Source organism: Zingiber officinale, chromosome 2A (assembly GCF_018446385.1).
Source record: "Zingiber officinale cultivar Zhangliang chromosome 2A, Zo_v1.1, whole genome shotgun sequence".
Classification (NCBI taxonomy): Eukaryota; Viridiplantae; Streptophyta; class Magnoliopsida; order Zingiberales; family Zingiberaceae; genus Zingiber; species Zingiber officinale.
This window is the reverse complement of record NC_055988.1, coordinates 170,613,268-170,622,366: the sequence shown is the minus strand read 5'-3', so window position 1 is coordinate 170,622,366 and position 9,099 is coordinate 170,613,268. Positions and strand designations below refer to the sequence as shown.

Genomic DNA, 9,099 nt, shown 5'->3' with positions numbered 1-9,099 from the left:
CGTCAAGCGAGCGAACCCTTTTTATTTATTTTTTTAAAAAAATAAATTTCAATGAGGATTAGTCGTCGTATTTATCATGAATTTGTCCTTGATACGGAAGTAGTAGATTTGATTAATGGGTTAATTATCATGAATTTGTCATATTATCGTGATTCTAAAATTCTATTCTAAATATCAAATTTTTTTCCCCTTTTATCTCACATGAGCCTATCAATTTATTTTTTATATGATATTTATTTCCTCATGTGCATTATTACCAGAAAACTCGAGACCCTTTTTTTATAAATTCCATTCAATATAAAATGTTCCTATTATAATTATTCATTAATTATTATTAAAATAAAATATTAATAACTATATTATAAAAATAAATCTATGATTTTGTCCATATTTCATAATTTATTTCCATTTATTATAGATATATAAATTTAAATACTTTTTTAATTTATGAGATTTTTTAATTTTTTCCATTTATTTTCTTTAAAATTATTTATTTATGATACTTATTTCCTTATTGTATTATTTGATGAGAATTTAACTCCTAACAAGTTGTCTTTTTAGATCATTGTTTCTAAATCTATTTCGATAATAACTATTGTAGGTGGAAGAGATGATCTCAAACAAACGATGGCTAAGAAAGGCAACTAAAAATCTTAGTTAATGATAACTACAAGGAAAAGCATTGGAAAATTTAATTTTAAGTAAGGAAAAAATATTTTTTTAATTATTATAATCATGAAAAGGTCCATTTAAAAAAATAAAATTAAATTAGCCTCTAATTAAAATATTTTTGATCAATTTAGTTTAAAAAATATTATAAAAATATTTTATGTACAATATTGTTAACTAAATTAAATTCAAAATTTTAATTTATTTTAATATGTAATTATAGTTACTTCTTATATTATATAAGTGTTAGAGTAAATAATATTTTAAATATGGAAAATATGATAGAGTTTTTTATTTATTCAAAAAAGTGGCATTTTTTGTAAGGTAATGTCGGCCAAATTCTAAGGCTCGAGGGCAAAAAAAGTTCAGGGTTTAGAAAGAATTTAGCTCTCATAATGTTGATTTTTTTTAAAAAAAAAATCTCAAACTTAATCCCTTTTTATATATACTATTTATTCTTCTTAATAAATTTTCTTAACAAAACTAAATAAATGTATTTAAAAACTAATAAAGAGGTCCAACCTATTATATTTTTGGGTAAAAAAAAATATAATAAATATTTATTAAATATTTTGATAAAAGATGAAAAAAAAATTATTTCAATACTAAAGGGAAGATACTTTGAAATGCTTAAATTTCTTCCCATCATATTTGAGAGAAACCTTTTAAATCTGCTATTTGGCATTATCATTTGTAAGTTAATTAGATTCAATCTCATCGAGCCATGAAATAACTGTTGTTTATCTTTCCGCGTCATGAAGGCAAGAAGGAAAGAACGACGTGATCTGAACCTTGGGCGCTTCGATGTGCAGCGAACGGTGGAAATTCAAATTTGGGTATCCGAAATCCAACCCGATTGGGTTGGGTAATTGTTTTAAAAGTTTTGTTTAGATATTATCCGAATCTGAATTAAATCGAAAATCCGCCTATCATTATATATGAATTAAATCTAATTTATTCATCATGATAATAAAATATACAATTGCTTGAAGTTGAGATTATTATATATGGAATTAGTCTTGATGAAATATGTATTTATGAATGATATATTTTGATAATTAAATTTTTAAAGATTGAGGTTTATGTTTCTAAGAATGGTTATGACCATTTTAATATAATAATAAATTAATCATCTATTTTTTTATTAGGCCATACATTTTATATTTATTAGGATGATATTAAATGAAAGTTTTGATAAAAATAATTAAATGTAAATTTTATAACTTTTTTTAAACTTTTGTGAAGGTTATAAAGTTCCTAGACACACTCGATATTACTCAAATATCCAACTTATAAGTACTTGACTATATCGGATAGTGATCCAAAGGATGAATGCAGAAATTTTAAAGGGGTAAAATTCTAGATATCATAAATAAATATAAAAAATCATCATATAACAAAAAAACATAATTGATGAAGACCAGGAATAAAGAGTATTTCTGAAAAAAAAAAATTCTTTTGATTCAGACATTCGTCTATAAATTAATGGAAGAATCTCTAAATAATATTTATTAATTATAATTTATGTGTAAAATTTTTAAAAAGTAATATAGTAATAGTTATAAATAATATATTACCAAAATTTATTTAAAACATAACAGTACTATTACTTATAACTCTATTAGTATGATACTTTATTATTTCATATCAAAATATTTAGAGAGGGATAACTATTCCCTTAGAGCATCCATATCAGTTTTTCTATCTTTATATTTAAAATTATAATAATTAACTCACTTTATTAAATTTAGATAATCACTTTTCACTACATACTACATTAACTATCCTAAAATTTTCATTATCTTTAATTTTTTATTATTATTTTTTTCTCTTTTTTCTATTTTTATTATTATATTTATTAAATGAGTAGAATGAGAGTGATTAAAAAAAATGAGTGGACGGAAAAAAAATTGAAAAGAAATATTATTTTATTATTAGAGTAAAGGCTTCATTGTCTAAATTTAGTGAATCACTATTGATCGAGGGAATAGATAGAATAACTGACGACATAAATATTCTTTTAGCTATTTTATCTAAAATTTAGAGTAAAATATTTAGATAGGATGGTTTATATGGATGTTCTATGGAGTCGCTCTCGATCTTTAACGATTCTTGATGCTCAAGTCATTGAGAAGTGAAGCAGCAAGGAATGACAGTTTTGATTGGATATTTTTTCCTACCTTATATGTCGGGTACCCAATATAGCAACAGATGAGTTGCAAGGTTTGAAGAGATTTTTTTCTCTAAGAGCATTAATAAATTTATCATTTTCTAATCAATTGGACATCCCATTAGATATTCATTGCAAAAGATATGTCTCCCATTTAAAGGAAGCATTCCTGCAAATATGTCTTAGCTAGGGTTTTAATTGCGGATATCTAGATGTCACCTAAATATCCTACCACAGACAGTTAAGCCCCATGGACCATTGGCTGAGCCAGGAATTATATCTCACCTGGGCTAAAATTGTCATCCGGACTAAAAGTCCTTTTTCTCCTTTTGAAAATCCAAAATACAAGGGGTGAAGAAGTAAAATCAATTTAATAACCAACTGGACCCCTCGGATTATAGCCCGGATAAGCTAATGCTTGGCTCCGCCATTGCCGGGGACAATCCAAGACCTATATATATATAGAACTTGTAATGATTTGTTTTTTTTAAGAAACATCAAAGTTAATTTGTCTATCTTTACAATTTAAATGTACCTTAACAAGGCTTAATCAATTAAACGAAAAAAAAAGGTGGCGTGAGCTTAGTCGTACAATATTTAGGCTATTCCACTTCGAGAGGAGAATATGAGACAATATTTCTAACAAACTAAAATGAAAAACAAGAAAAAGGGAAATTTGAAGTAGCATATGTAATTAATTAATTAATTAATTCCAATGCCGGTGAAAAAATGGCGTCTGATTGGGTCAACTGACGCGGACATTCTACTTCCTTGTAACAAAAAAAAAAAAAAAACACAGGCGGATCAAGATTAATGGAAGATTATAAAAAATATATATAAATTCAGTTAGTTTTATTAATTAGTCTTGATTAACCAATTTTATCTGGTTAAAAAGTTTAACATCTTTTAATTGCTTGAATGATTTAGCTACACCATAGCCCTAGAACAAGATTAATGGAAGATTAATTAAGCTGTCTCGCCCGATTGCTATGACCACTCGCCATCGAGTTTGAATCAATCAACTAATCAATTAAAAACCAACATATGCTTCCTATTAATTAAATTAAATGATTGTGCTTTTGGTTCATGACAAACTTTATTCAATTCCTCGAGAATTTTTTAAGTATTTATTTTTTCAATAAAAAGAAATTTTAAAATATTAAGCCCATTATTTAATCAATTGAGTTTTTTTTTAAAAAGAAATAATCTAAGTAATTATCTTTGATCCAACTTGTTCTCAAGGTGGACGGTTCAAGTAAATTATTCTATCATAGTAAAATATCCAACAGAATTGATTAGATCGGACAAATTAGATGACACTATTTGGCGAATTAAATTGGTTGAAAAAGATAAGTTTGGCCAATGAGTTAAATAAGCCTTAGAATAAATTGCATAATCAAGAAAGTCAAATAAAATGAATCAAGTAAACTATATAAATAAATTATATCATATGAGAAACAATTTTATCATCTGAACAAACCAAAATTTGTTGAATTTATACTAATCGTTTGAATCGATCAATCTAATCTAATATTTTTTTTCTTTTTCTGTTTTTTTTCTGCTTTTAACGAAGTTAGGTAATATCGAACCTAGAGTGACCGGTCTGATCTTACGGAAGTTTTTCATCGGCCACCAAGATAAATCGAGAAGTGACGGCCAACCCAGAAATCCAGCATCCTTTGATTACACCTCTCATTTGGAGGAAAAATTTCTATAAATATATTGTAGTTGGGGTTCAAATCACGGATACCTGAAAAAAAATTTAAATATTCTACCACGACACCATATACCAGGACTGCTTTTAAAGAAATAAGAACGTACAGCTGCAGGGTCGATTCCTTCTTTCTTCCGCTGCTGTTGACGTGGAGATTATTACTCGCCAACCAACGGTCGGAGCCCACTGAACAGACGCAAAGAAGAGAATTAACAACGGGCCGCTTTCCGATGGCCGCCGGTGACGTGAAAGCTCCACCACCACCGCTAGAGGTTGCGATGTCATATTGATCGCATTGGCCGGAAGTTGTGGAACATTCCAATCATTGAAAGCGGATTAAAATTAAAATCAAACTACTTTAATTGTTTGTGTGTTTTTTTTTTCGATTTTATTGTTTGATTCTGAAGTGATAAGAACTGTCACCGTCGCCATGAACGAAGGCTGGAGCAAACAAGAACTCGTGCGACTGCATAATCTTCAATTCATTCACGTAAAAAAGAATATTTTGGATCGAGGACGAAACAACTACGAAAAAATAATAAACAACAGAAATCAGTGCGCCGTCCTTCGTCGACAACAACATCCGCACTGCTGCCGGCTCCTGTTCAGAATTTGACCAACAGAAGTGCCATAAACTACGATGAACAGGCAGCCGGCGGCGGCTATAAAGACCCGCTCTTTCTGCCTCCAGGGATCGATCTCAGTTCAATCTTTTCTAGTTTCTGTTTCTTCCTTTGTCGTCCCTGGTCGATTAGTGCGCACAAGCGCCGTCGCTTTCTCTTGATGTTCGATTTGGCGTTGCCTGCTCGTGAAGCCGCCAAATTCCATTTCCTGTTCAGACATTACTAACAAACAAGCTTGGAAAGCAAGAAGAAGAGGCAAAAATCCCGTCTTGCGGGCGAAGGAAAGCGGAAAAGTCGTTCCTTTCTGCTCAAGCGGCGAGTTCGACGGATTGAGGGGCGGAGAAGGGAAGAAGAGATGGCGAGTTTAGGGTTGGAGGCGGAGATTACGACCGGCTTTGATGATTTCTTCGGAGAGCTTAAGGTTCATTCTCTTCTACCTTGTCGTTGGAAAAGATTGTAAATCTAGGGTTTCCCTGGTTCTTCATCGTTCATGCCGATTTGTTGGAACAGCAAATATGGACAGAGATTGGGGAAAGCAAGGAAGACATGGACCGCATGGTGTTGGAATTGGAGAGCGAGTGCAGGCAGATATACCAGAAGAAAATCGAAGAAGCCAGCAGAGAGAGGGCTCACCTTCATCACTCAGTGGCGGCCAAAGAAGCAGAGGTTGCTTCTCTTGTCTCTGTTCTTGATGAACGCACTCTCCACCGAAAGGTACGTAATCTTCCTTGCTTTCTCCCATTTAATAATCGTCATACAAATGGTATCATTCACTGTTTGATTCAACTGCAAATGCAATTTGAGGATTCAATCTACATACTAGATATTAGAGATCTATCTACCATTTTGAAAAAACTTCAGCTGTTGGTTTAAGAACATGTTTATTTTGCAATTTTGCACTTTATGGTGATTGTATCAGTTAGAATTCATAGCAGTTCCCTGTTGTGTAGATGGAGAAGTTGTCATTGAAGGAGCAGCTTGCTTCAGTTACCCCTCTTTTGGAAGTTCTACGCGAAATAAGAGCGGAACGATCGAGACAATTCACCGATGTGCAATCGCAGATTGAGAAGATTAAAGCTGAGATTGAAGGAACCACTTGCCATCATCCTCCAACTAATGCTGTTGAGATCGAACAAGATGACTTGTCGATTCGAAAACTCACCGAGTATCAGTTACAGTTAAAGGGTCTCCAGAAGGATAAGGTATGGATTACTCTACCTGGTTGAAGGATGTCAGAAGAAAACTATAATTTCTTCATCTAAATTTTCATTTTTGTTACTTTGCCATTGATTTCATACTTCTTTGAAAGCTAGGGGAATAAGTTTTTGGAATTTGTATGTTGGTCTGACTAAAAAAAACTCTCCTTCTTCAGTCTGATCGCCTTCAGAAAGTTTTGGAGTTTGTAAATGAGATTTACTCTTTATGTGGTCTGCTCGAAGAGGACTTTCGAAAGACAGTCGATTCAGTGCACCCTAGCTTGCACGATAATGGTGGAAAACATTCGACAAACATTAGTGATTCAACACTCGAGGGACTATCCCAAGCCATCCTGAAGCTAGAAACCGAGAAGAAGATACGAAAAGATAAGGTTGATGATAACCTACAAAGTCTAATTCTCAATGATAAAATTTTGACACAGCATTTATGATTTGTAGTTATCGCAAGCAGCGAGATCACTGATGGATCTGTGGAACATGATGGAGACACCGGACGAAGAACGAAAATACTATGGAGAAATAGTGCAGATTCTGGGATCACCTGAACATGACATTGGGTGCTCAGGTGGCTACTCTCTTGGCACAATTGAGAAGGTTAGATTTGTTGAAGCTTTACTGACTAAATTTTGAAGGAAAACCAGTTTACCAGAGTATTGTTCTTAACAGTTGGAGGCTGAAGTTGAGAGGCTGATAAGCCTTAAAGAGACTAGAATAAGAGAACTTGTTCTGATTAAAAGGGCAGAACTAGAGGAGATATGCAGAACTGCACACATTGAACCTGATACGAGCACAGCTCCAGAGAACGTCAACGCAGCGATCGATTCGGGTAAATGTATCACACACATTTGAAACCATGTAATGAAGAACATATGGCATCAAGTCACTTGTTGTGATTCTTATCGGTTTCCAGGTGTTCCGAGTTCATCTGAACTTCTTGCTAACATCGAAATGCAAATTTCAAAAGCCAAAGAAGAAACTGTTATCAGGAAAGAAATCATGGATGGAGTAAACAAATGGCTCGCGGCATGTGATGAAGAGAGTTGGCTTGAAGATTATGATCAGGTAGAATAATTATCATTTCTATTGCTAAGTTAGAATTAGATTGTAAAATCTAGCTTTACACTCTCCTTAGATTTTGGACTGCATGCATTGAAGAATCATTCAAATGGATTCATACAACAATGTCATAATTCTCTACTTTGCTCATCGATCGACCGTGTTTAAGTTACTTAATGATCGACTAACTGACTTTGCTTCTTCTGGATTCAGGATCCAAACAAGTACATTGCCGGAAGAGGTTTCCACTTGAATCTAAAACGAGCGGAGAAAGCACGAGCTGCTGTCAATAAAATCTCAGGTACAGCCTGGTTGGCCTGCTTTATTGTTTCACTTAGTCTTTTGATTGAATCACTTAGTTTTTGTTGCAGATATGGTCGACAAATTAATGAACAAAATATTCGTGTGGGAGATAGAAAGACGGATGCCTTTCTTGTATGATGGGGTAAGAGGATTTTGATTCTTTATCTGGAACTAATGTGGCATCTGGTGGTTTATCTTTTGGTTTTGCTTTTAATTGTTACAGGTTTCGTTGGTGTCTATATTGGAAGAGTACAAATTGTTAAGGCTACAGAAGGAAGAATTGAAAAGGCGATATCGAGTATATATACATTATTCTTGATTTCTTGTCAAGCATCCCTCTTCCATATTTTTGCTTCAAAATCTTTTTTTATTTTTCACTTGCTATTGCTGGTGTTCTTAACAGGAGCAAAGGAAACTGCGAAATCTGTTCCCCACAGGGAAGGAAGCAGTTTATGTGTCTAAATTGAGTTCAATTAGGAACAACAATTTCAGAAGGAAGCCAAATGAAAATGGCTCCATGACTCCTACTCCACGGTGGGCCACCGTTGCCGGCAATGCAAGCCCCGAGTTACTCATACACCGATCCCGTTCTCGTGGTTCTGGTATGTACTTCAAGGAGATGCGGCATCTGTCCGGCACATCGTTGAACTTTGGTCCAATGTCAGGGGAGGATACACTATCTTTGTTCAAGTCCATTACAAGTTCTGAACCTGAGTCTCCACCCCTCACTTAACTCTCAGGTTTGTTCCATTCAATAATCGAAATGCAAGTACATCGATTTCCATCATAATTTGCAGGAATATAAGTCTGATCTAAGAGCATTAGTGTGTTAAGAAGAGTTAGTAGATAAAGGAAATGGCTTAGTGGTTCTTTCAGGTGTCCTTTGCACTGCACTACACTTCAAGCTTTAAGAAGCTTTATACAATTGTTCTATCATATTCAGATGAGTTTATAAACATAAACTATAATCTTCATAACTATTTTGAATGCCAAGCCAAAGCTTCTTCACAAAGGCATACAGATTGGTAGCAATGGATCAGGTGTGTGCCATAATTCAGAAATCATTTTTCTGCATTTTTGTTTGGTTTCAGGAAGTTCGACGGCAAGATCAAATGCTAAACACGCATGCAATGACAAGAATCCTGAAAGTTTATTCGTTCAATCAATTTTCTGTAAACAAACTCATTAATTAGATGTTCTAATCCTCTGTAACATCAGTTATCTGGAATAGAAGTTGCGTGGTGCATCTGTCATGATTCGAATCATCGGAGATTTAGATATCTCTATCCCACAACTCTCTGGGGACTTATAAGGCCCAGCAAACAAGTAGAAGAAGATCAAAGAAAA

General features: G+C 33.3%; 1 protein-coding gene across 3 annotated transcripts; it reads left to right on the top strand.

Moving 5' to 3' along the window:
* The first annotated feature begins 5,062 nt into the window (after positions 1-5,062).
* LOC122043254 (65-kDa microtubule-associated protein 6-like) lies at positions 5,063-9,005 on the top strand. 3 transcript variants are annotated; one of them, XM_042603786.1, is made up of 12 exons: positions 5,063-5,597; positions 5,687-5,890; positions 6,127-6,378; positions 6,549-6,764; positions 6,832-6,987; positions 7,060-7,225; positions 7,304-7,455; positions 7,663-7,750; positions 7,821-7,894; positions 7,976-8,050; positions 8,156-8,492; positions 8,844-9,005. In XM_042603786.1, the coding sequence occupies exons 1-11, from the start codon at positions 5,532-5,534 to the stop codon at positions 8,483-8,485; spliced, it is 1,779 nt and encodes a 592-aa protein (XP_042459720.1). In that variant the 5' UTR covers positions 5,063-5,531; the 3' UTR covers positions 8,486-8,492; positions 8,844-9,005. The 3 variants fall into 3 exon arrangements, 2 of the variants coding, with proteins under 2 accessions (XP_042459720.1, XP_042459721.1); XM_042603787.1 differs by having other exon boundaries at positions 5,065-5,597; positions 7,060-7,219; positions 8,156-9,005; XR_006129470.1 differs by having other exon boundaries at positions 5,066-5,597; positions 7,060-7,219; positions 7,976-8,492.
* The last annotated feature ends 94 nt before the right edge of the window (positions 9,006-9,099 follow it).

What these genes read in the sequence shown, in the direction of transcription:
- LOC122043254 (XM_042603786.1), top strand. Translation starts at nt 5,532, where the DNA reads ATGGCGAGTTTAGGGTTGGAGGCGGAGATTACGACCGGCTTTGATGAT. An exon ending in AGGGTCTCCAGAAGGATAAG is followed by an intron (nt 6,379 to 6,548) that starts GTATGGATTACT and finishes CTCCTTCTTCAG; the next exon opens with TCTGATCGCCTTCAGAAAGT. An exon ending in CTCTTGGCACAATTGAGAAG is followed by an intron (nt 6,988 to 7,059) that starts GTTAGATTTGTT and finishes TGTTCTTAACAG; the next exon opens with TTGGAGGCTGAAGTTGAGAG.